A 27,178-nucleotide genomic window follows, 5' to 3' on the forward strand; every position below is an offset into this window, starting at 1 on the left:
GTAGACAATGAACTACCTTGGTGGACGTGAGGCTGCCCTCAGCCTCCCCTGCCATGGGAGGCGTCTGGTGGTTTCCACACTGGCCCCGTTCTCCTTTCCCAGCGTGGGCTGGGGCTGCGTGGCGTGGGGTGCTCACTTCCCACTCACCCGAGCTGTGCCCGAGCGGCAGGCAGGCCCGCCACGCCTGCGGCCGTGGGTGCCCCTACCCTGGGTGCCTGCGCTCTCCCTGCTCCTCCGTGATGCTCCACCACTGCCATTTCCTCTCAGGCTCCGAGCCGCCGCACCGCCGCCGAGAGACACCTCTCCCTCGCCTCTCCCTCTCCCTCTCTCTCCATTTTCACACTCCACCCACTTTTTGCTTTCTTTCTCCATCTCTGCCACCGTCTCTCTCTCTTTCTGGACTTGTCTTTATTTGGCACTCCCGGAAGCTGCTGGGCATTTCTCTCCCTGCCTGCCCGGGCAGCTGATGTGACTGACTGACACCGGCTCCCGCTGAGGAGGAGGAGAAGGAGGAGGAGGAGGAGGAGGAGGGAGAGCGGCGGCGAGGCGAGGCGAGGGAGGGGGGAGCGAGTGACCGGCCACGGATTTTCATTGCAGAGAGGAGGGGGAAAAAAAGGCTACACGGGTCATCAAAACAGGTAACTCAAGAGCAGGCAGCGGCGGGAGGGGCGGGATGCGGGGAGCGGCCCGACCCCCCCGGCCCCGGGCAGGCTGGGGCGGGCCCGGCGCGGCCGGGGCCGTGGGTGCGCTCCCGCCGGCGGTGGCGCGGAGGGGCCCGGCCGCGGCGGCGGCAGCAGCGGACATCTTGGGGAGGGGGGTGGCGATGAGGGGACGTCTTCGGGCTCGGGCCGGGGGCTGCAGCGCGGGGGCGTAATTCGTTGAGCGGGCAGTGCCCTGGGCGCTATCTGGGTCAGGGCCCCGCGGGCGCGGCCGTGCTGACGGCCCGGAGGCCGGTCTGCCCCTCAACTTCCCGCCTGTCACCTGCGCCGGGCTGCGCACAGAAAGCCTCCCCCTCCCCCCGAGTGATAAGTGCAAAGAGCCGCGGGGAGGAAGTAATCGGAGGGGGGGGAAAACCCGAGCAAAATACCCCAGCAGATGAGGGATCTTCTTTGGGGCTGTACCCGGACCTCCTCCGCCAAGCCCGTGGTCAGCGCCGGCGGCAGCCGTGAATGACTCCCGGGGGTGTTTTCGGCTGTGCCCCAGCCCCCACCCCGGCTCCCGGCAGTCCAGCTTTCCGACAGGTTATTAAAAATGCCCTCCGCTTGTTTATGCAGACCTGACTCTGTCAAGCGATGCCAATCTTGAACTCCCTTAATCAGCGTAAGATGATCTAATTTTGAGGGAGGCAGCGGTAGTGCTGGCGGGTAGCTGGGCTCCGAGTCCTTGGTTCCTCCTGCACTTGGAGCCAGAGGTACGTGGTGGGGTGACTGAATAGTCTACAGGCTTAGCCCAGAGAAAAGGGTTAAACAGCATCTTGGGGTGAGAGAGCTGAAGACAGAATATATACCTTTATATAAAAATATGTAAGGGATTCTGCAAATACACGGTGACGTTCAGAGGGGGCAGGAGGAAGGCAGAAACGAAGAGCTGTGAAGCTGAGATGCTGCATTTTGCAGTAACTTGACATCTGAAAGGAGTACTCCCCCAGAGACGCAGCCAGCACAAAGCCGAGGAGAACTTGTCATGACCCCACCTAAAAATGTGAAGTCTGTCCTCTGCTTTGAGGATTGCTATAGATCTGTATCTTAGCATTACAGGATCAACAGTGAGGATTTTTATCAAGTAAAATTCAGATTTCATAATGCGTAGGGGCAGTCTTAAAAACAAAGACCATCTGGAGAAGAAAACCTTCTTTATATGCATTACCTAAATGTGGTTGTTTTCCAGTGATGGAAAATGTTTTCAGAAAAAAACTTACAGAGAGGCCAGTCCATTAGGAAATAGTTGGAAGGAGTCTGCTTAGCAGAGGGGCAGGGTGGGATCAATACTGCAAATTTTTATTAATTTATTTCTGAGCCAGGCAAAAGTGGCAGTGGTTCACGGACTACCATGTTTCATTGTTCTGTGAAACTGTAGTCAGGAAACTAGTCCTACTTCAGAAATGTAACTTTAAAAATTTTTTAGAATAGCAAAGGGGTAGATAGAATGAGTTGAAACTCAATACAGTACTCTCAAAGCTGGCCTTTTAAGACATTACTGCGAGCCAGATATCCTAATTTTATTCAAATTTTATCCTAGCATTTTCTTTTAATTACTTATTATGGAAATGATAATAAACTTTTTTCTGTTTCTATACATTTTCAACACAAGGATTTCATAATACTGATTCTATTTTGAGCAAGTTTGCACAAGAACAAAGGCAACCCACCTTCTGTAGCAAAGCCAGGCACGTACAACAAAATGGCCCTTTTAGGTCTTGAGCATAACAAAAATGCTAGTCTTCAGAATATTCTTATGATTCATTTGTGTCTTCCCCTTCAAACGAATGCTGCTCAGATGTGGAAGGTGGACAGGCACAACTCCAAATGTAATGAATAAAATACGTTTTCTCAATTAAATAAAAATGAAGAGGTTGTTCATGATTTACTGTTACAGTAGAACCAACCTATGACATGTTTTTATTATTCTTTGTCAGCTATGGTGCTCACTTTAATGAGAAAAGTGCTTCTTGATATACCATAAGGAGTAAAGGTACTAAGATTACTGTATTAACCCCCCCTATCATTAGATTTTCTAATCCCAGTGTATAATTTTTATTAACCATTTAAAATACATTGGAGACCCTAAGTTAGGGAAAAAAAAAAAATTAAAATTCCCCCAGGACTAAAATTCATGGGAATTAGCAGCTATTGGAAAAGTAGTAGAGTGCAGCAAGGAGGGCTGGAAACCAGATGAATTGTATTCAGCTCCCAGCCTTGAGGTTGACTTGCAACATTACCTGGAGCAGGTCAGATAATCTTTCCATGTTTCAGTCTGTGGCCTGTCAGCAACAATAACGTTGTAAGAGGTTTGAACTCTAGAGAGGAAAATGGTGAACTGCCAAGTATGTTGAAGAAGTATTCTTTGTGGTTCTGCATGAGTTTTAACATCGTGCAATAGCAGCAAATTCAATAGTTGCAGTTGCTGCTTACTAGAACATCTGACTACATGAAAGAGAACATTCTTTACTTATTGTGCTTTTTGGGGCAAAAACAAAGAAACACCTTCTATAAATCAGGTATAGATTATTGCAGTTATTCAGACAGCTGTTTTATTATGAACTAGTTAAAAAGATTTTGCTTGATTAAGCAACCCTAATATATAAAAATAATTTTAATTCCTTTCTCTAAAATTTTAAGTGCATCTTTTGCAATAGGGGGAGCAATTGGCAACTTGTCATTTTCCTGAGGTACAGTCAGCTCCAGTTGCTTGCGTATTTTTGAAAAACGAGTAATTTTGGCAGATATGGTTTACTGACTCTTCAAATAAGAAATGCTTTGAACTCTAAAGGCCCAGCTATTCTTCGAGAATGTCACTGCTAGAACTATACTAGAATATCAACACCTTTACTAAGCAGTGTACATTGAAATGACAAAAGCACACATAAGCATAGCTGCAGCTATGGCAGAGATTCTGCTGATTCAGCTAGTTAGCAAGTGTATGGGTTTTGGGGTTTCTTAAACCTCTCTGATCTTTGTCACCATGTTAGCAAGACTTTATGGCATAGACATGGCCTTAGTCCATACACTGTTGTCTTCATTTCACCTGTGTATGTAAGGTATTCTGACTATGTCAAATTTCAGGGACTTTTTGTTACCAAAAAAAGGTCCAATTGAGACTACTTTCCTGAGTATATGCTAATGGAAATTGCTGTATCTGACCCACAGTTTTTCAGAAAATAGCAGGCTAAAGAAATTGCTTGGAAAATCCAAAATACTGGTAGTAGTATGCTGGGAATCAAAGGCTTAATGCTTTTGTAGCATACATAAAAAAATCAGGTAAATGCTCAGGTACATAATTGAATAGTGTCGTATTTTTCCAAGAAGACATGCTCAGATGCCATGCATTAAAGTTAGGTATTGTATTAGTTTAAATACTTAATTAATTGCTTTCTGGAAGGAATGCAAAGAATGATTTACATTTCCATGTGTAATCTGTCATTGTTTAGAGAGAAGAAACAGCAGAATAATTCACCTAACAGCTCTGGGTCCTCTAAAGCAACCATCATAGAAAAGGCTAACTTTACAAGCATCTAAGATGGGTCCAGTTTGATCTTTCTGGGCTTCACGATACCTCACACTGAAATAGAGGAGGGATAAACAGCCGAATGTCTCAGATCTTGTAAGTGAGCAAGATTGCATGGATTATCATTAAAACTCAGGACCTCTAAGTAGTAACCAGGTTATAGCAGGAAATAGAAAGGTCTTTTTTAGTAGCAGGTGGCCCATTTCATCTTGAATCAGAAGCAAAGGCACAACACATTGCAATGCTAGCAGTATTGCAGAATCAGTGGGCTGAATTTTAGAATGGGAGATGGGCTAAGGCCTTGAGTTTTTGTGATCAATAAAGATCATAATATGAGCTGCAGAGCAAAGGGAGTACTCAAATGGCAAAAAGTTTGCTTCAGCCTTCCTGGCTGCTACCATGCTGGAAGGAGGGCCACAGGCTGCAGGCTGAGTGGGGCAGCCACGATGAGCCTGAGACCATCAGACACAGAGTGCTGAGACCATAATTGCAGCAGGATGTTCTGGTAAGAGCAAGAACACTAGCTAACTTGGCTGAAATCAAGCCCAACTATTCAGGCTTTAGCTAACTTGGCTGAAATCAAGCCCATCTATTCAGGCTTTGGCATGATATGGATATGCATGAGAAGTAGGGTATGGAAGTGTTGTGAAAGGCCACCCTCACAGCAAGCAAAACCGTTACTAACCTTGGTACTGAATAACTCTACAGTCTCATCTTTTCTGCAGAAGTCATTTCATAGTTTGTGTTTTTAGAGCTTGCAACACTATCTGTTTAGTTTTAACTTTCCCCCTTTGCTTTTCTCCTTTCACATCCCAGAAGTACTGAAACTCTCCATAAGGGTTTGTACTTTATGGAGTTTACCCTTTTGGGCAGTGCAAATTCAATTTGGTTGGAACCGTAGCATAAAGAATCTTACTGTTCAGTTATTATGAACTGAACTGAAGCACTTTAATAAAATCAATGCCTGCATGCAGTATTTTCTCAAGTTCAGCAAGGCAGCCTGCTTACATACAGTAATTGGACTTGTGACAGGTAATTAAATGGCTTGTAAGGCCTTTAGGATGCTTGATTACATGCAAAGCACCACACTAATACATAGTAAATGAGGTGGCTAAGAACATTGTGTTTCTGTTGATTGGAGAGATACTAAAACTCTTACACTTCATTGGAGGGAGAGAAGAAAATAAAACCAAGACAAAAGGCTATGAGCAGTGGTGACATAAAAAGGGAGCATAAAAAGAATAGGAGAATGTACTTAGAAACTGGGTTGCCTTGGTTATTTTAAGTCAATCATGCTTACACAGACTGTCAAGTCTTGACTGCTTCAGTATATCATTAAATAATGAACTTGTTCTTTGTGATCACAAAATTGATAAGACAGTCAAAATTATTCAGCAAGGGATAGGAGCTCTTCACAGAACTTACATATAATTAGAAAGTGAACTGGTAATCCAGGAGATACTAAGCACATACATGAACACATGACATATTTTAAAGAATTCGTATTAAATTATCAAAGGCCTAACCACAGTCCATGCTATTATTACATTGACTTGTAAACACACAGCTTGACGTGTGCAGTTGCTCACCCATAATTATGGGACTAAACTGGGATGTGATAAGAAATCTAAAATGCATCAACAGTCTTACGGGTAGTTGTCAAAATAGGGATTGTTTTACAAAGCAGTTTTATAATATTTTTTAAATAGTGAGATACAAAAATGCCTCCATTCCTTTCCTGCATGTCTTTGTAGACAGCAGCCTGATCACTGGGAGAGGGAGAGAAGCAGAGGAAGAGCCAGAATGCGAACAGAAAAGTATGCTTTGTGGTACCAACAGCATAAAGCCAGACAAAGGAAAAATCTTAGGTTAAATGGAAGAGGTGCAACATGAACCTGCTTTTTCCTCTTCTACACAAAAATCTTTTTTGCTTATAAAAAATAACCTTTTAAAAACACAGAGGGTATGCCAAAGAGAGGAGTCCACAGACAAGATAATTTAGGTAGCACACTCTTATGCACAGCAATAGAGGACTCATTTGTAGCATATCAGTGGTTTTAACACACACATTGAGCTATAGACAAATATTTTATGATGAGTATACTGGAGCCAGCCAAGACTTCAAATCAACTTATCCGTCAAAGTGGCACACCCATCCACAAAAAGAAGAAGTCACATATTTTTGTCTTTCTGCTATTCCAGGTATAACACTTGTCCATTTTAACAACAACAACAACAAAGTTGTCAAAATTCTAGTACTGTTAGATATACAAGACTATATCTTCTACTAGGATAAAAAAAAGTATTTTTTCTCCATACTTAAAAGAGCATTGCTTCCAAAGGAGCTTGTAGCAGATCTAGGGGCAAAACAAGAAAAAAAGGTCGGCAAAGGCTCTGATTTGAACCCTGAATCATTCTCCTCACACAGGGCTTTACTGAGAGGTCTTCTGGGTTCATCCAATTTGACATCAGTTTGACAAGCTTCTGTTTACATTCCTCCCATACAGCTAATGGGAAACAAAATGCAAACCATACAAGGTAATGTTTCTGTCTGTCTACCAACACACACTTTCTTCTAACCAATGCTCCCTTGCTTTGCATTCTCCACCCAAAATTTTTTATGGTAGTAACCCAAATAGCTTCCTTGTTACCACTCAGCCAGTACCAGGCTGCTTGTGAGCTCTGCCTGGGAATGAGCAACCCCTGAGGCCCCAAGCCAGTGGGTTTTCATTGTCTGGACCAGAATGGGGTGCTAGCAGGAATTTGGGTCTGATGCCAAAGGTGGCAAAAAGACTGCCCGCTCAACACAGCTTGGAGTTGATACATACATTTGAATGGCAGTGTAGGAAAGCCAGGCATTTCAGGCTCAAGCTGACTGTGGGTTTTTTTCAGAAGTGAAGTGCCATAAGGTGCTTTTGTAATTTGAGGGGATGTTCAGGAACGTGTACGCATTTCCCCTCCCTTGATATATATTGATGTATATTGATATATATTGTACACAAGAACTCTTAGAGGACACAGTACTTTGGATCTATGAAACGTTCATGACTGGCTCTCTGATAGTACCAGCTGGCAATCTAGGTTTTTGTATATTTTATTTTGTATCTCAGTAGCAATTTATTAAAAGACTATGAGAGAAAGCACATGTGCAGGCTGCTATACTTTCAATAAGACTGTGATTTTCCAAGCAGTGTAGGAATGTTAGATACAATTAAAATGCCACATTGCTGCCTGTATTCTGTTTTAGGCATCTGCCCTTCTTTGGCATAGCAAGGAAAAGCAAAATCTGACCTGTAGCATCTCAGGTGATGAGCATGAGTGAGACCTGGCTTAATTTTTCAGATGCTAGGTGGATTTGGAAGGACTGGTACTTAGGGGAAAAAAACCCCAAACAAATAAATGAACAAGTCGCTTCTTTTGCTTCTAAATTAGAAGAGTGCTAGGAAGTAAAACAAACTGTGGAGCTTTATACTATCCCTTGCTGCTGTCTGTCAGAATAATATCATACTTCACATGGTGGCACCATTCCTGTGTTCAAAACTGCCATTTTTACATGCCTGATAAGTCATCATATGTTTATTTTTTCCCCTTATGCTACTATATTGCTTTTCCCTGTGGGCTTCTTATAGCTTGTTTCTTCTTGAGATAGAGCAATATGGTTCTCTGTCATAAGTCACATACAATGATAACAGGAATAGTACCTGTGTGTTTTGGCTTCCAGTTTGACTGCTGCATGGGATGAGTATGTCAGGGAATTTTAGTCTACAGACAAGTTTTTTTCCCTTGATGATAGATAAATGGTGCTTTGAGACAGCTGTGAAATTGGGGAGAAAAGCAGTGATCTCCCAAGGCCTGTCTATAGAAAGAGATCTGCTTTTTGGTCTTCAGTGTGCCTTGGTCTGCCTGGCTTTGGCTTCACTTCTTTTGGGGAAGAAATGACAGATGGTAGTATTACCACGTGCCTTTAGCACTCCCAAAAAAGGTATCACTAACAGTAAACAGGGCAGATCTGTGGATCCTCCCTCTTATTTTTTGTGCACAAGAGACAGTTAACAATGTCAGCATTTAAATGATGGTCAGTAGATGTGGGTTGACACCTTTCCTGGCTCTTAGTTGACCTTATTTTCAATGAAGGACAGTGTACTTCTCCACTAAGAGAGCAATTGGATACAGGATTACATGGGAGTTGAAGCACTGTTGTTTTTAACTCCTTACAGGTGGTCAGCATCAACTCCAGGAAAAGATACGTGATTAACCCTGATAATCCACTTCAAGATCAAAGCTTTAATTAAAATACTAGTAGACGTGAGATAGAGAATCTGTCTTGATGTAAAAGTGTGTTTTATGGGAGTGGAAGCTCCCGTAGACATATTTACATCCTCTTTACTTTTCATTAACATGCAAAGATTTTACTTGGCACTGTAAGTAGACCAGTCTTATTATTTATTTATAATACAAGCTCTGATGCTATATCACACAGACAGTATCTTCACAGAGTCAAGCTGTACCATTTGTGTTCTGACTCCTTTGGAGCTGTGGCTTTGTGGTGTCAGTTTGACCATGCAGAATGCAGTGTGGAATGATAAGTAATCAGATGAACAGCTGAATATAGGCCAAGAAAATGCTGAAGATTGTCATAATATGAGCCAAATACGTGAATCCCTAAATACAGGCAAAGATGTCAATGTTTAGATTGAGAATGGATGAAGAGAGTTGTCATGCTATTGTTCAGTGGAGTCTTCGCTTCAGAACAGTAACATTAATTCCAGTCTTGTTTATAAGATAGATACCTAGTCAATGGATGGTAAAGCGAAGTGTAAATGTAAGGTTATTATATGTACAACTGATTTGCACTTGTAGTGTTATATACAGTAATGGCAAAAGTATACTTGCACTTTATTCATACATGACAGGGATACCTGTGTGTATACTTATGTGCATGCATATATATCAGTATAGATACAAATACCATGTAGTCATGATATTTACGTACAAGTACACAGATAAAAAGATAGGTTCAGTGTAAACATAATGTTTGAGGAGTCCTTAAGTGTAACATTCCTTATAAAAACAATAAAAACCTGGCATCCCTAATTTTATGGTAAAAATGGTTCCTACTTCTGTCTAAAAAGACTATAACAATATATTATTCTGTGATTGCCTCGCTAGTGATACCTGCTTTTGGAAGAACAACACTGTAGTTCTCCAGCTAATGGGAATAGAATAAAGCTGTGAAGAATAGAGTGAGCAAAAGACTATGTTGCAGCTGGAAAGTGTTGCATAAAAATGTCCATAAGGTTATTGAGTTGGGTTATTCCCTTGAGCTTCTGATACCATAACTCGTATTCTTAGCATCTTACAGAGGGCAGTTTGTTGGGTAGAACATTACAAGTCCGATCCACATCTGCTCATTTGTGAGATTCCTCAGACCTCCAAGTGTGCACAGTCAAACATGTTGGGTTCGTAGTGAGACAATTGGGTCCTTCCACAGGCAAAATCGGGCTGAAGAGGCCAAAAAGTAACAGGTCTTCAAAGAAATTCGTACATGTCATCAAGGAAGATTTTAAAGGCAGGTGAAAAAAAACCAACCTACCAGACTATATCTTCAAATAAAGACAAACAGGAACTATACTGGAAATATACTTTAAAATACTGATGAAATGAGTTGACTGTTAGTATGCTATGTTAGACCAGCCTGAGTTTAGACTGGTTTAAAACATAACTTTCAAAACAGACGCCATTTTAGGCTTTTATGTAGCAGGGTAAAATGTGAAAAGAATGTCTCCATAATATTTTTGAGGATTAAACAGTGCTTTGTTTTAGGAAAAGGTTTAATATTCTCACAAAAGTTTGAACATTTCAGAAGGTCTCCTCATACCTTCATCTCATTCCTGCCAAGATACTTGTAACCTTACAAAAAGTTAGGGTTTTTTTTAAAAAATGCATTGATTTTTCAAACAGAATAGTGTGCATTTTCAGTATAAGCAAAGAGAGCCCTTCTGAATTTTGACAGTGTTTATATGCATACTGTCTAATGTCATCCTCTTTTGGGGGTTTGCTTTTTTATTTAACGTGAATAGGAAAAACCCATAAATTCCCAATAAAATTTTCTCATGAGAATGGTTCTCCCAACAGTTTCTTACTGTAAAATCTTCTGCTTCACTTTTAGGTCAAACACAAACCTCATTATATTTATAGGGTAAAGTCTGAAGGTCCCACCTTGTTTGACAGGCAGCATGACTCAGCAGAAGAGCTCTGCATGTGTTTCCACAGTCCTCGTAGCTAATCTTCTCTCGCACTTAAGTTTTAAAAATAAAAATACTATTATTGTTTTTATTCATAAGAATTATTAATGCTAATTTGTAAGTCAAAACGTTTCTTTTCATGTTACTTTACTTTTTAGTTATAACATTTAGGCATTCTCCCCTGGGTATGGGGACAGTGAAGCAGCATTGTTTGTGTTGGTTGCTCGTGTTGCATCGTATTGCACAGTTTACTGGAATCTACTATTATGCTTTGGTATCTCTGAAATACTAGCACTTTTAGCAGGCTGTTCATTAGGAACTAATATATTTACACATATATTCCAGGTATGCCTACCTTTTCTAGTCTACAAGCTATACAGCAATCAATGTCTTGTTGGCAGAGTGCCACAAGGTAGGCACCCCAGAGAGCTGCTGACTACCTGCTTGCCCCAGCTGGGGATGCGAGTTCCCCCGTTGCCTCTACTTCTGCACACCCCAGTGCTGGGCAGGGGATGTAGCCTAGTGTGGGAGCTGAGCTGGAACTGTTCACAAGGATCATGTTAATCAAGATCATGTCCTGCCCCCCCCCCCCCCCCCCCCCCCCCCCCTTATGTCACTTAGCAGAATAAAACGCAACGTTAAGTGAGGAACATGTACATTAAACTTGTTATATTAAATAATAGGGGATTTAAACATAGCTTTGTCTTTGCTTATATAACTGTTTCTCAGTCTGAGGTGTATATAGTGCTGTGTTCCCTAAGACATTGGCCAGTATTCAAAAATGTCAATGCCTACACTTTCTCACATGTAAGAAAGCAGATAATCACATTGTGGGGAAAGAAAGTAATGTGTGAGTTGTTAAAAATTTAACCTAATTTATATTTAATTTTAAATCAAAAGCACTGTAGCAGTACTGCACAAGCAGCCCCCTGAATTTTTTTTCTTTCCAAAGGTTAATTAGTGCTTGATTTAAAAAGCTTGGGAAACGCTGATTCACATCAGGTACTTTCATAAGAAAAAATTAAGTGATGGGAAATCATATCAGAAGAATAAACAGAAGACCTTCTTGGCTTCTTGTGTAGTCTTCAATAAAGTGGCTGAGTCTTACTACAAAGCATAAAAGACTGAGGCAAATTTAAGAATGTACCTTTTGAAAAATCAGGAGGTATACATTTAAAGTCTGGCTTTCAGTCAAGTATTCATTGGGTCTGTATTTTTGCCTCTGTAAATGGCTGATGCAAATAATTGTAAGCATAAGTTTTTACCAATTACATTTATAAATATTTCAGTCATCTCAATATCTAATTGGGAGCATACACAAGTATTTGTCATAAATTGTCCACATACAGACTGTCCAAATCTATGCTAGCAGTGGTTTGAATCTGCTGTTTACAATGAAAAAACAGGGCTGAATACTGATCATATTCCCTGTTGACAAAGAAGCAAGTTACCGTATGTCAGCTGCCTCACTGCAACTGCTTATGTGCCAGAAAGACAATACTTAAAAAATATGAGTTTTACCATAAAAGCTGATAAAAGATAAAGCCACAAGATGAACAGAACTGTAACATGAAGTAAAGCATGGGCTTTACTCAGAGGGGTCTAACACTGTTTCTGTCCTTAATGATTTTTTCAGAATGGCAGAGACTCATGGTTTGATGGAGAGACTGGAGAAAGCAGTGACTCGACTTGAATCATTATTTTCAGATTCACACAGATCTGGTGGAATGGAGTGTGATGCCATCAATGGAGTCAATGGAAGTAAGTCTGTTTTTTTGAAGTACCAGCTCTCTGTTATTAAAAAATTGCAAGCAGTGCACAAGTTTGTCTTCTAAGAAGGAGTGCAATCCCACCCATTACGAATTCTGTATCAAAAGAAAGTCGTATTTTAAACAATGAATTTAGAAATGTCATGTGACAAACTTAGTCGTATGCATAATTCTAAATTAATATAGCCTAGAAAATCCAAGATTTGACTAGTCTCTTAAATATACTGTCCATATTTCAAGCTTTATCACTCTTTCCATTTTAGCATTTACATTGTTGTAGATAACTCACCAGCTGAAAATGTCTGCTCGAGCCCAATTAGCAGAAGAAATGAGACATCTCCAAAATTTACAGCATAAATATTCCTGAAGAAGTCAGCAATGTAAATATTGAGTTTATTTGCCAGCTCTCTGAATTTCATAGTGCGGACCTACTTCATTTAGTTGTTTAATATCCCTAATCAAATATGAATTTGTTCACAAGCATTTGCTTACTAAGGCCTGCCACACATCCATAGCCTTATGTTGTTATCTCTTGAGCTCTCCCTTCTCAAGTGGATCTCCAAAGCAGTACATTGGAGAATACACCAAAAAAGTCTGGCTTTGTTTATTCACATCATATCACCAAATCATATTTTTTCATTCCTTAATTTTTTTGTTGTTCCTGAAATTTACAGGGTAAATAACCTTATAAATGTGGCAGTTCTAATGTTGATTGAATAGAGGTGCCCTTTCCTTTCTCCAGAGCTTGTTTTTTCACCCAGAACCCCAACATATATCCCTTTATTAGCTTCATGTCCTTTGCTTTCTGTATTCCTTGGCCCTTTCCTACATTCTGCAGAGAAGAGCACATCCCAGCATGGACTCAGTTGCTGTACAGAAGCTGCAGAACAAGCAGAAAGTTGCAGGCAGCTTCCTTACTGACACAGAAGCAAGTCAGTGTATGTCAGCTGCTTTATTTTCCAGCCCTTACCCAACAACACATGCGAGGGACCCCCACAGTCATGTGTGCCATGGGCCTACACACTGGCAGCTGCTGTGGGGCAGCTGACTGAAAGCAGCGTGTTTCTATGGCAGGAAGGGAGCATCTTCCAGCAGGCTTCCCTAGCAGGTGAGTTAGCCTGTCAGAGTCAGCCTCAGTAATAAAATGTGTACAGTCCAGAGAAAACCTAGACAGCTAGTAAACTGTAGCAAAGTCATGGAGAAACACGATCTGTGTACAAACTGACAAATAAATCAATCACTAGTAGGAAATGTACATTTTTAAAAAATACAGGCTTCAATCCTATAATGAATCCATTTAGGTGAATCTCTCTATTAATCCAGAGCTCAGTATTGCAGAACCAGGGCTGCTTTCAGAACAGGAGATAAACTTACCATGTGAAGTACTTCCATGAAAATTGCTGTATCCTTGGCCTAACCTAAGAGCTCAATCAAGTGAAAAGATTCACCCTCTAGGGAAGCGGAGCCTTAAAACCCCAGCAGATCCCTAGAAGAAGCCAACTGACAAACCTTGTTGGAGTGAGATTATAAAACACACCCACTAGGAGACTGCAGTAAGAAGCTGAGATGAGCAAGCAGCACCATGGGGCACTTGCCAGCCTGCACCACGTCTCCAGGCGGAGCTGTCTCACATGGGGACTCAGGAATTAGCTTTTGCTGATGCAGTTAGGAAAGACTGCACCGGTTCTTCAGTTTGGGTGACTGATACGCATATGGTGCCACAAACATCATTCTGTATGCCTGTGTTACCATGCTTCTGCAGAGGTTCACATAACCCCCACAGCAACTGCAGAGTTGACAGTCTTACAGAACAGGTCTCTTTTCCTTTTTCTCCTTTAAAACTGACACTCAGCCAGAGTGTGACCTTTTTTAAATCTCTAGTGGAAATGGAGATATATTGCTTTCTTCTACCATGACCCCCTCCCCTAAAAGACCATTCCATAATTAGAATTATTACAAAAAATAACCTTGACTTTTCAGTTAATACTTTTTCAGAAACAACAAAATAATGAGGAGGATGGGAGAACTGTACCTTTACTGTTTTCCTAAGTGGCATTACAATGGCAGGATTGCAAACAAATCATTCAATTGCTCTGCATGGCCCACAGCAAATTCTAGTAAATGCTCCTGGGAGTTAGCTGTATTGAATAGTAAAAAATAGCTTAGATGATTCTGGTTTTGCATAGGACAATTGCCATTTGGTGAACTGCTATTTAAAACTCTGCGCTAAAGTAAAAGGTTACAATGATTCTCTTGGAGACATACGCAGATTTTGACAAAGAACATAAATGGGCTTTGGAAAGCATCTCCACAACTAAAACCTTTTGTACACTAGGTCATTTGAGGGGTTTACACACAAACACTTAATATGGAGGAAAGCCCAGAAATTCCTCAGAATTAAAGGTGAGTGACATCAAGAGAACAAAAGGAGCCTTGAAATCCCGCCTAGCTGACTAACTACAGGGTTTTTTTTTCACACAGGCCATTGCAAACTCCAGTTGCCAGAGCCTTTCTTTTTTCTGTCAAGGAGCCAGATGACTCTTGTGGAATAAAGAGGGCTTTCAAGATTATGAATTTGGACACAATTGTCATATAGTGCCAAAAGGTTAAAGCAAACTCTCTGGGGAAAGCCTGGTGCCTCTTCAGAGCAATCTTCAGGCTTCGTTAATGAGGGAGAGAGGCTGGGAAGTATTTTAACCTTGGTCTCTCAGATCCTACAGATGCCATAAATTCACATGTGCGTTGCTCATGCTGGACCTGGCAAAGGTTCTGAGGCATAGACGTGAGGATATGTCAGGGCGTAAAGGGAGGGCTGGAAAGCATCCAAGGAAAAATTACTTTTGCTGTCTTAAAAGGTACCACATAAAGCCATTTAGAAGCCACGTGCATTTGCATTTTCTGATTGTTCCCTTTATCAGGAAAGTGCTCTGTATACCGTCGAGAAAATAGCATTTTTATTCCTCTGTTAGAACGTATAGCTTATATATAGTCAATGGGATGTGTCATCTAGAAGACTCGTTTGAGCTTTCTTTATCCAGTGACAGTTTTGCAAGGTCAGACAACAAAATAAGGAGATTACAAAGCCACATCTCACTGCATAAATACACTGTCAGCCCATTCTAAAGACTCTATCTTACTGGAAATTGAATTGCTTGCTATTAAAAGTCACCAAACAATACAAAGATCTTCAGGAATGGGTGGGTGATATAAAAATAGTTGTTCAGTACAGTGCAGATTCTTTTTAGGGGATAATATTTGTTTTATGTACAACAGTAGAATTTTGTTAAGACAATCGTGCTTATCAGGCCACTAGGCCTTTGAAGGGCTGAGAAATGTTTATTTTAGCACCTGTTATTTTAAGACAAAAGAGGCTTCCCACTATATTATACAGAGTAAATTCTCTTCATGTTCCTAGCCAAGTTCTACCAAAAGCAGGGTTTTTTTCTTTCTAGCTGGGAAAAAAACATTATACATCCTTTTTCACTGATTTCACAAATCAATGAGTATGGCAGAAATTAAGTTACAGGAATTTCCGCTGTTCCTATGGTATTTCTTCTCCATCTGCTACAAAGGAATGTCCTATGCATTATGTACTTTATGAACCCATTATAATGGAATGCTCTTCTTCTACAGGCATAGCACCATATGTTGAAGCCTTTGATAGGCTGCTGAATGGAAGTGTTGCTGAGTTTCTCAGGCACAGCAAGATTCTTGAAGGTGATGTGAAGACACATGTGAGTATTTACTCAAATTTTCTCCCCATGATATAAGCGTACAAGTCTTGGAATCTGTGTGATCAGCCTTGATTGCGGAGTAGAGGAGAATCTTAATAGCAGTACTCTGAATTATTAGTTCTTGTAGTAGTAATAACCTGGCATAACACACTGAGGACAGTTGGTTCAGGAAGGGCAAAAAGCTCTATGGATTCATAAGAAGAGACTGCTCCCCTTCTACAGCACCAAAGGTTGAAGACCATAGTATGCAAAATATATAAATATTCTCAGTCACAAGCAATTTGAATTGCCCTATTGGTTGCCAAGCCCTTTGCACAACAGGAACACCATTAAGAACACGAGTCAAGAAATGAGTAACAAACAATAGGTGAGCAGCGATAACTTCTTGTGGTTGTCTTCTAGGCATGTGCATCATCATTCCAATCAATGCAGAGATTTTTGTTATTTTGATTGTTTGTTTTTATTACTCGCATCTCTTTCATTTGGAACAACATAGCAAACTAAAAAATGAGTATGTCGGACATTTAAATGATCCTTTTTTACCACATAAGTCACAGCAAGGAAGTACTATGCTATCATTTTCATGATTAAATTACTTTGCAACCTTATAATATCTTGTGATCAGAGCTTGTTTGTTTCATTATATTTTTCAAGTCTGTCTTCCCTAAAACTGGTGGTGATAGAATGACAAAGGATGGACTCGTCTTACCAACAGCTTACCAATATAGATTTTGTAAAAAAAACACACACAAAAGAGCCAGGGTCAGTTTGAGCTGGATCTGAAGGAGTGTGAAGCTTTTGACTTTTTCTAGTATCCATGTCATCAGGTCTTTCTCCATGTGTACATTTCCCAGTTCATTGCAGCTGCTGCTCTACATAACAAACACTGTAGCCAGAAAAACATGCAGTCCTACAAGCTATGGGGATTTATGCTGCAAGGCCAGCATAAATATTTTGCAAGACAGCCAAAATAACCAGCCTACTCACAGAGCAAGAGCTCTGGGATTATTCTGTGAACTGTATTTTCTCTGTGGTGTTATATGTTCTTGTTGGTAGGATAGAGTTTCTGACCTAGTTAGGCCTAGAAAACTGGAGGGAGTAAGGAGATCAGGCAATTCTAGAGGATCTTTGTGTTTCAAAGGAAATGCTGCACTTCCTTTTTATTTGCAAAAGCCTTTTCACCTTAACAGTTATACTATAAGCTACAAAATATGTACTTTGTTCTTCAAAGAAATTAGAGAAAAATTAATAAAGGGGGGGGGGCAATTATCAATGTAACTGAGCAGAGAATTGTTCCCTGGAAAGGATCAGTTCTAGCTTTGGTCATTACATTCATTAGACACCATTATTTTGCAGTTGATTTCTCAACAGTCTAGATCTGAGTGATACAGAAGTAGCCTTAGTACCAACGCTAAGCAGGGAAAAAAATTGCATTTAACATTCTAAATGACTAAAACCTTTTTAATATACACTATCTGTAAATGTTTAAATCAGTAAGTGTATTAATTTATGCATTTGTCACTATTTGATACTCATAATTGAGTCCATATAAAGGATTATTAGTAATTTATCTGCCAAGTCTGTGGATAGTCCCTAGCATATTGTTGACGATAGTGTAACACAAACTGTGGTAACGAGTATTTGTTAAGACTATGAGATTAGACATAAACAACTTTCCCTTACATAAAGAAACCGGTGATTCTGATTGCAGCCTATTAAATATTCTGAAATCTTAGATTCTGAATTTACAACATGAAGTAGACTGTGGTTGCCTTATGCTCATGCTTATCACTGAAGCAACATCTGTGCTTTACCTTAACAAGTGGAACAAGGAGTATTTTTCTCCTGGGTGTCTTATAGCCCATGTGTCCTCAGCATTATACTTGCAGCTGCTGTCTCTTTCACATAATGAGCTGAAGGGAAGGTTGTATTTTATTTCAAAAAACACCTGTTGCCTAGAAAAACCTCACATACCTGACTGACCAGAATGGTAATATGAGAGAAAGAGAGACTTCATATTATGCTAAAGAAATGAGGGATTTAACATGATGTGTTTCTTGCTGATTGCTGTAAGGATTGTGTGGTTTGTGTTTCTGGCAAAAGGAAGAATACAGCCATAAATAATATCTACTGGGGAGCCCCATTCCTATTTTTTCAGCATGCTGTACTCTAGTCTATTGAAAGAGAACAAAATAAAAAAGAGAACTAATAGCTAGCTCCTGGCTCTGTTAAACACAGCAGCACGGTGGCTTTTACAAAGATTAGTTTATCAAAGAAGAGTTCTGCTTAGACTCAATCTTGAGAGCAGCATATTTCTCATTGAAATTACAGTACATGCAGTGGTGAGTCTCTGAGGTCAACTGCATTAAAGAAACTAACCACTTTTTTAAAGACAGAGAGAATGGCTAGGGTTTTTACTTTGTCTATTTAAAACAAATTATCCTAAACGGCTAAGATGAGATCCTTTTCCTGTCCTGTCACTGTGGAATAAAAATCTGGTAATTATATGGATATTTCTTTGAAATAGAAAGTTCCCTACAGGCACAGATTTTATGAAACCACTTTCCGCTGTCCATGTCATAACTATAGAGCATGTGAAGTCAGTGAAAGAGTGAGTATGGCCAGGACTGCTGCCAACCAGCTGTCTTTGGCCTGACATACCAGTGTCTTGGAGGCTGTCACCAACTATTACAGGTTATAACAGCCCTGAAGCTGATTCACCATGTGTGCCAAAACCGAACCATTCTTCTGTCAGAATGAGGGAAAATCAGAAGCAATATAAAATAGACTGTGGGTCTACAGCGTAGGCAGTTCTCTTACGCCCCAGCAGATAGGATAGCACTGGCTGATTGCTGGATCACAGAGACTTGAGTCCCATCACTTTGCCCAGATGCATCCACCGCTACAGAAAATGTGCTGAGGATGACAAAGAGCTGCCTGTGGAAGACACGGTCTACCTTCAGATTGTGTCCCAGCGAGGAATCTGTTCAAGCAGGTTTGATGTGCTCTTTGCCCTGTTAAAGCAAAGCAAGAAAGATTTTAGAAGGCCAAGAAGCAGTTTTTTGTGATGTGTTTATTATGAGCTTCTTCACATTGTTTTTGTTTATGTGGTATCTCAAGTGGTGGAATACTTTGGCTTGAGTTTGAACAATGTACCAGATGAGACATAATGATAAGAAGAGAATGTACTAGTTCTACAAGAGGACAGATAACGTAAAATTTCCATATTTTAGTATTTTATGTGGTACAGAGCAGAACAGAATTACAGCCTTCCTGTCAAACACATAAACTAATACTTGCCTTTTTTTATTGTTTATTTGTAAAAATATTTTAACCTCCCAACCCCACCAGTTAAAAGAACAGATTGTCTGAGTGATTCAGTTATGTTCCCTCTTCTCTCATCCCAGCTATTTAGCTTGGAAAGGAAAACTACAGAAATATGGATGCCTTTTCCCTCCTCTCTTCCATCAACTTCCAGCTGCGGAAATGCAGAGCTCAGACAGACAGCCATCTACATTGTGGTTTTGGAGCATTCAGAAATAAAAAGGCTGTTGGTTAGCTTCCTACTTACTGGGAGAGAGTTTAGGTACAATTCATTACATGTATGACTACTCAAACAAGATAGCATGAAGTAGCAATTCACAGCATGTTACCCAATCTGCAGGGGCTCTCTGATTTGTTACCATCATGAGCAGGGGAAGCAACATTCACCCCACAAACATCGTTCGTATGCATGCACCCACAGAGTCTCTTTTCCTTATCTATTACATGAAAGCAATGGCATTCTCCTCTCCTCCTCCCAGGCGCAGTCCATGTAAATATAGACAGACAACTGAAAGCAGGAGTTCTCTTTTATGAGGTATATATGCACTTTGCAAAGTGCAGCTCTGGTTTGGCCTATCAGTGAAGTTAAAAAATCCTAGCTTCCTCATTTTTTCCAAAGAGTAGTTATTACACATGAAATAGCTGTACTTGTCTTTTCTTGTGAGAGAAGTTGAAGAATTAGTCAATAGCTTTCATAGCCCTGAACTTCGAATGGGATGTGCTGCTGTCTGTGATACACCAAAAAACACTTTTGCACTTTATCTTACCTAATCTAAACACAGACTATCAAACCCATTATTTGACTGATTCCTCATTAACAAGGCAATTTGCTTACAGGGCAACAGAGTGCACAAGTGTACTCTCGTGTTCGTCTTTTGTGCCCAGAGGCTGTGTGGTTTTAGGCATTCTGTTGAAGGTTGAATTAGAGCTCAGAGAGGAGGGTGATGTCAACATGCCCAAAGAGGAGCTTGCTGTCAGGCTGCCTTTGCATTTCTGTGATAGTATTTTCTGCTACATGAAATAAACATCAAACCAAGTAGCTACCACAGGACTGGGAAAAACAGAATACATAAAAAAGAATAAAAAGACAAACATTTTTTATAGCATACAAAATGCACTCAGCTGAAAGAAAGAGACTAAGTGTAGAAAACAGCACTGCTATCCACCAAAAGTGAAAAAACACAAATAATCATCAACTGAAATAGCAACCTTGGAAATCTATCAATATTAAAGTTGATTTTGTAATGCTAATTCAGCTATATTTCTCGCCCTGTATGTGTACTACAAGATACTTCATAACATAAGCAATAAAGAATGTTTGCTTTAATATGACAAGAAAGATGGAAATGCGATATACACAATGTAGCCAAGTGGCTAATCCAGAAAAAGTATCATTTTTAGGAGTTTTACAACTTTTGAGTGCTCTGTTCCAAAGGATGACTTTACTTGTGGTCTAGGGATTGGATCTGGCTTTCAAAACAAGCAGGATTTATTGGGTCAGGTGCAGTGGTGTGCAGACATGGTTGCACCTGTCTGACTGTAAGACACCTGGTTGGGAATAAAGATGGCTCCTGAGCATGAAGAACCTGTCCGTTGCAAGTCTAGACCAACACCCCCTGAAAGGGTGGGAGTTTTTCCATTAATTTTGATGGGAGCTGGATCAGGCTGTTAGTTTCTTGACACTGACATTGCAGTAAATACCACTTGCTTTTCTTCTTGTTTAAAAAAGTAAGGAAGAGACAAAAGTCAAACAGGCTCTATTGAAAAGTATATGCTATGGTGGCCAATACTGGGCATTTAGTTGTGTGTTGCTGGCATGAGAAACATGCACCTGTAAATTTAGGGGGGTGGTGGTGGGAACATATAATGAGAACGTTCCATATGGCATTCTCTCAGTCAGAAACATAAGAAATCAGAAACATAAACAGTCAAGGCTGTCAACAGTTCTTCATAACCTGTTTTCTTGGGGCTTCTTTGCATATGGAGTAGTTCCTGATTAAGTAGGAACCTACTTAGTATGTATGTTCCATATGGTCCATACAACATAAGTAGCTATGTTGATTTCAAAGTAGTGCAGTTGATCAGGCACCATTTTTTGGGTAAGGGTCTAAAACTGTTGGCCCCTAAAAGCAGGGATTATATCTGTATGTGGTTACCCAGTACAATGGGATTTTCTGATCTCCAAAGGATGCCAGGAAAACGTATCAGAATGATTTGAGTGGGAAACCTTATATGCAGCAGGAAACCAAAGAAAACTCCATCATGTTTGCCCAAGAAAATGTTAAAAGATAACTTGCTCATATGGAAAAAATTCCAATAGTGAAGGGCTCTTTAATCGATTGGATGAATTCAGAATAATATCCAGTGTTCAGACTAGATTTAAGGTCCATGTTTTACCAATTACTTTAATTAATGATTGGAGCAATTAATCAAGGCATACATTATATTTTCAGTCATTTGAAGTCTAAATCAGAACTGATCATATGCTCTAGCTCATGCTAATTTTGCTATCCTCTAAAAAGTTTTCATTGAAGCCCTTTAAGAGCAAATTTGAGCCTACTGACAGGAAACCTGTTTTTCCTGGTGGTTTTCCAGAAGCAGTGTATAGACCTACAAGCATAAGTGCCCCATAGGTTGAAAAGCGCTGCATCAGCTTAAGCAAAAATCGTAAGGTGATAAAATTACATGGCTAAATTAGCTAGCTAAATGAGGGATAGCTTTAGTGTGTGGACCAGCTGCACTCACAGCCACAAACACAGTGTGAGCGTGTCTCAATGAGCCTGTTGCAAAGTCATGGCGTAGGACACTTGCCAGTGTAAAGTAGGGAGGCACTTTTTAGGGACGATTGGAGACCTGGAGTTGGTACAGATCCAAGGTCCATGGGGAAGCCTTGATAAGGTAATCAGACTTCTTACTTTTCTCTCTGATTCAAAGCAGTCCAGGATTGGGAGGGCATAGGTGGCAGTCATTTCAGGCACTCAACCTTGGAACAGTGAGGTCTGTGATTCTTACAGCAGTATTTCCAGTGAACCACTGGCAAATTAAACTATCTTGATCCATCAGGAAAACCAAGACAGAGGAGCAGAGAGACAGTATCCCTGCTTTTGTCATCAGCATGAACCTCTTGTGACTGAAAACTCTCTTTACTGGCATCAGTGCTCATGGTTCTTATTTCTCTTGCGAAGAATTATGATTTTTCAAGTTGGAGTGGTAACATTATTTAAGCCCATTTATTTCAAGCTGAGAAATATACATCCATGAATGTTCTTTTTTTTTTATCTTTACTTTTTTTCCTGTTTTGGGACAAACATCTCCCATGCTTGATTGATGTCATTTGTTGCTACAGGCTATGAGCAAGTCTTTTATTAATTTTCAGTCTCATTCTTTCTGAAAAGCACGTGCACACTCTTTTCACTCATCCTGCCTCTCCATCCCTGACCTGCTTTTATTTTGCTAGTTGGTGGTTGCAACTGTTTCGAGTGTATAGAAATGCTGGGCTTGGAAACTGAGAAGCCTGTTCATTGTAGTCAGCAAAAAACCAAACAATGAGCTCAGAATCTGGCTCTTCAGTCAGTTTCTAGTAAAAAGGAGTTCAGTGAATAATGAGAATTAAGCCACAAGGGAAACCAATGCGCGGTTTGAATGTTGTTTTAAATAAGCTGGGAGTGCTGTCAGGAGTGATGAGGGTAGAATGTGGCCACAAATGTGTATTGCCTCTTTTTATCCAGTATTAATTGCATGATCAATACGGCCAGATTTCTGAATATTGAAGAGTCCATTAAGATAGATTAAACCATGTCACTGTCACTGCTAACTTCTGTTAGTCTACTGACATCCATAAATTGAACTATGTATTTTCATAATTAATCTGAACTGCAAAGCAGCTTAATTTTTGCTATTTTGTTTCATAAGTTTAATTGTATGTTTTATTCTAAATCCCAGAGCTATAATAAAAAGATCGGTTTAGGATCTTGAAGTAGATCTCTGAGGCTGAAATATTTCTTTCTTGTTGCTTTACTACATGTTCTGTTTAAAAAACCACCTTAGGTCAGATCTGCTTTTCAATCACATCAGTGTGCATGTAGATAACTACCTTGCCTTTCAGAGAGCCTGAGGGCCCCTCTCCAAGTAAATGTAGGCTTTTGGTATTTAGCACCTGTGAAAAGGAAAGCATGGTTCAGGTGGGAAGAAACCTTAAATATCATATGGATGTGTCAGCTTTAAGCTTTGAACTTCCTTCCATGTTAGCACATTTTGGTCGGGGTCTGGGATTCTTTCAAGGTGATAAAAGTAGAAGTGAAGTTACAAGGAGACAGATTCTGGCACTTCTAGCCTTGGAGCTGCTTTCAGGGAGCTCAGTGGGACTACTTGCAGAACGAGGTGGGCGATGTCAACAGTTGTCCTGAAGTGTGTGAGAGACAGAACATACACAAAGCCATTTCAATATAAGAACCTATTTATCCAAGCTCTCTCTCTCAAAACTGTGCAATTTCTTAGAAATGGATGGTTCTCCAGTCTTTTTATCGGGGAATTTGGTATTTGTCAGACACAGAAAGTCAAGAAATCAGCTCCTCAGTAGGGTGCCCAGTGAACAGCGCCAAAAGAGTATTTATGAAGTGATGCCTCAACAAGTGCTGTAACCTTTTTAATTTACAGAGATAAGCATCTGAAGTTCCTAGAACTTCTATTTGTTAAATCGGGGACACATGAATGACATCCTAACCCTGTGAAATCATAAAGCCTTTTCTGAAATTTCCTCAGCATGGATTGGGACCTTCACTGAGAAAGGCTTCTGAGAGAATAGCTGGGCATAGAGAGTGGGACTGCTTAGCAGCAGACCTCAGGGGCAAAACAGCCCATCAGAGAAATAACCAGAGTGCCTGCAGCCAGTGCAGGCAAAAGCGCATTTGTACAGATGAAAATGAGACCTGCAGATCCCCGAGATCTCTGTGGTTGTCTGATGTGCTGGTTTACAGCGTCTGTCCATGTAGGAAATGTAGGTTTGCCTTTCCTCAGGGAAATGAGGTCTCTCCACAAATAATTCCTCAACACAGGCAACTGCACCCTCCAAAGAATTCTGAACTCAGATGTCCATGGGAAAAAAAAGGAACCTGAATTTAAAAAATGGTTGATCTTGATAATAACCAAAGTTTGCACTTCATCTATTCAGTACATTGTATGTGGTTCCTATTTATTTAAGGAACTAATGCACACTTTCAGAGATACACAATATAGCTCCAAGTAATAGCAGAAACTAGAAGCTTTGGAAGTCTGTGAAACTTTAATGTACCACACTTTCTGTTCCTTAATGAAATCCTGAAGTGGGCTGGTTTTCCTTTCCCATCTCTCTTGGAGAAACCTGCTTGCTTTTGCAGGCTAGTCAGGATAAAGAGCTGTAAGAGCTCTCTCAGGAAGACTGTGGCTAACTTCCATAAATGCCCGTGCAGGTTGGGGTGCATTCTATCTACTCTCCCCAATACTAATTCCAAAAAAATTACAACTTTGTCATGGCATAACCTTTGACATGTGATACAAAGGATATTCCCATAATGTCATTAGTTAAATTAATCCCCTGGGAAAATTGCATACTTTTCTGAGTTGTCATTCTGTTACAGTGTTAGCCTTTCATCTCAGGAGTCCTGGGGACAAACTGGAGGCAGGTCAAAACCAACTGATCACTATTAGCTGTTACTCATACTCTAAAGCTCATAAAATATACTATGACAGTCTTTGGTTATTAGAAGCTCCAACCAACAATGGTGGCCTAGTATAGATTTTAGTGGTGTATCCTCTGCACTGTAGAGAAGCCATTTGTTCTCATTATGTTTTTCTGTTTGTTCTTAAAATGTTTGGCTGTTTTTATCAGCTGTTTGTTTCTATGATTATCACTAATTACATAGTATAAAGGCAGAACATGACAGCACAAATTCCAGACATCTGACAATCAATTTTGGAGATGTCCAGTCTATAGATAAGCACCAGGGACTGGAAGATCAGGTGTTGCAATGTGCCAATAGCATCTTTTCCTTCTACTGATGTGGAATCCTTTAAATGTAGATCCATGACTATATGCTGTGCAGTGAGGTGGCTGTGAAATCTCCAGCAGGTGACTGACTCCTTGCAGAAGACAGCAGTCTGCAATGTAAATGGCAAACTTGAATTCTTGAACATCTTCAAAACTGTTCAGAAAAGAAAAGTATTGAAAACAAAAAAACCCCATAGTCTGTAAATAGACCACGTCTTCAGTAATGTGTGGACTATTTATTTTTGCACATAATTCTCAGTATTTTTCTATGCTGAATCTTCTGGAATCCCTAATTATCAATACACTACATCTGGTTTTGGAACTTCCATGTAGAAGTTGAAATGAACAGAGGTCAGGAGAGTTGCAGATTTTTGGCTGTTGTAAAACAGATTCGTGAAGAATTTGTGAATCTGGAAGACACAAAAGCAGCTTGAGCTTTAGGAGAGCATCAGCTAGTCAGGAGCTTTGGTCTGGACTTGCTCTTCTTCTCTGGTGGGTGGAGGTTATTAGAGATCTTTTCGGAGAATATGATCTCCTACTGCTTCACTTGGCAGCAATCAGTAGCTGCAATGGCCCTGCAGCCAAATATTTATATGTTTGAAACAGTGACAGACGAACAAGATAACTGACTGCTTCTGCTACCAAGATTAATAATTAATTATTTAACAAAGCTGACATATAAATAGTATTCATTAGGTTTTAAAGCTAACAATCCCTTGAGATCAATCAGAACAGTTCATGTCACTCAAAACTGGGAGAGCTTAGAGGAAATTCTGGAACACTGGGGCAAATTTTATTGGTGCAAAAGATGCAGAACCTGTATATTCTTTATCCAAGGCAATAATTTTGCAATTAATGTAAAAGCAACTGTCGTGGCTTTGAATACCCCTTTACTCCAGTACATGTGTACAGTTCGTGTTTCATACAGAGAAATGAAATGGCAGATAGATGAGCAATGATTTACCCCAAACAATTCTATCCATCTGTCTTATGTCATTAGCACTGAAAGATCTTTAAGACCAAGATTGTTTGAGCTCTTCCAGAGGTAAGAGCTGTAAGAGCTCTGAGTGGTTTAAGTCACAGTCAAGCTTACTAAAAGGTAAAGTTAATGAACCTAGTTACAGATGCTACTCTGAAACAACAAATAAGTAATATTGGCTAGCATTGTGCAGTTATATGACCCAGTGTTTAATACACTGGCAGATATAAACAGCTAGAGAGACTAGCACTGATATAACCTTAGATTGGTACCGGACAGGCAGTAGCAATGCTGAGAAACTTTAGCTAAAATTCCCTAATATAGACATAGCCATGAAGGCTGAAAAACACTAAAAAAACCCACTAATAGAGGACAGCTGATTGGTGGTAGTCAAATGTATCTATCTGAAAATAGAACAGAAAATATCTGGGGTGGTGTCTGGCTCCATCAAAATCAATGGCAAATCTCCCATTGACTTCAATTTTGACTAGAATTTCAACCCTGTTTTCTGCATGGACCAGTAAGAGAAAGGTGACAGTTTCTTTCTCGCTTTCCTTTTCCTTTTCCAGTATAAATTGCTCTCTTTGGAGAACTGCCATTGACTCTTCAGCATTTGGCCCAGTTTTAAAAAATCTCTATCAGCCAATTAGCTGTACAAAATAAATACTGTCTCTTCAGCTGGCCTGGACAGTTTCTATGGCAGCCCCATACTTAATCTAAACTTCATTCTTTTTCCATTTCTTGGTTCTCCCTTCAAGCCACCAGCCACTTCACCACTTCACTTTGAAGAGGCTCTTGAAAGCAGAATGTAAAAGACAAACTGTTTCTCTTCCTCTGGCAGTACTGTCCCTTTTAGAGAAAGACTGGGGTCTTCGCTC

General features: G+C 40.2%; 1 protein-coding gene across 2 annotated transcripts in view; it reads left to right on the forward strand.

Annotated features, from left to right (window-relative positions):
* Nucleotides 1-298: 298 nt before the first annotated feature.
* CAP2 (cyclase associated actin cytoskeleton regulatory protein 2) overlaps nt 299-27,178 on the forward strand; it is a 71,944-nt gene continuing 45,064 nt past the window's right edge. Inside the window, exons 1-4 of one of the 2 annotated variants that reach the window (XM_075493828.1) lie at nt 299-638; nt 6,653-6,762; nt 12,106-12,230; nt 15,872-15,972. In XM_075493828.1, coding sequence (XP_075349943.1) covers nt 12,107-12,230; nt 15,872-15,972 — 225 coding nt within the window. In that variant the 5' untranslated portion in view covers nt 299-638; nt 6,653-6,762; nt 12,106. The remainder of the gene's footprint in view (nt 639-6,652; nt 6,763-12,105; nt 12,231-15,871; nt 15,973-27,178) is intronic. The other variant, XM_075493827.1, reaches the window with a different exon arrangement.

Source organism: Mycteria americana, chromosome 2, assembly GCF_035582795.1.
Source record: "Mycteria americana isolate JAX WOST 10 ecotype Jacksonville Zoo and Gardens chromosome 2, USCA_MyAme_1.0, whole genome shotgun sequence".
Lineage (NCBI taxonomy): Eukaryota > Metazoa > Chordata > Aves > Ciconiiformes > Ciconiidae > Mycteria > Mycteria americana.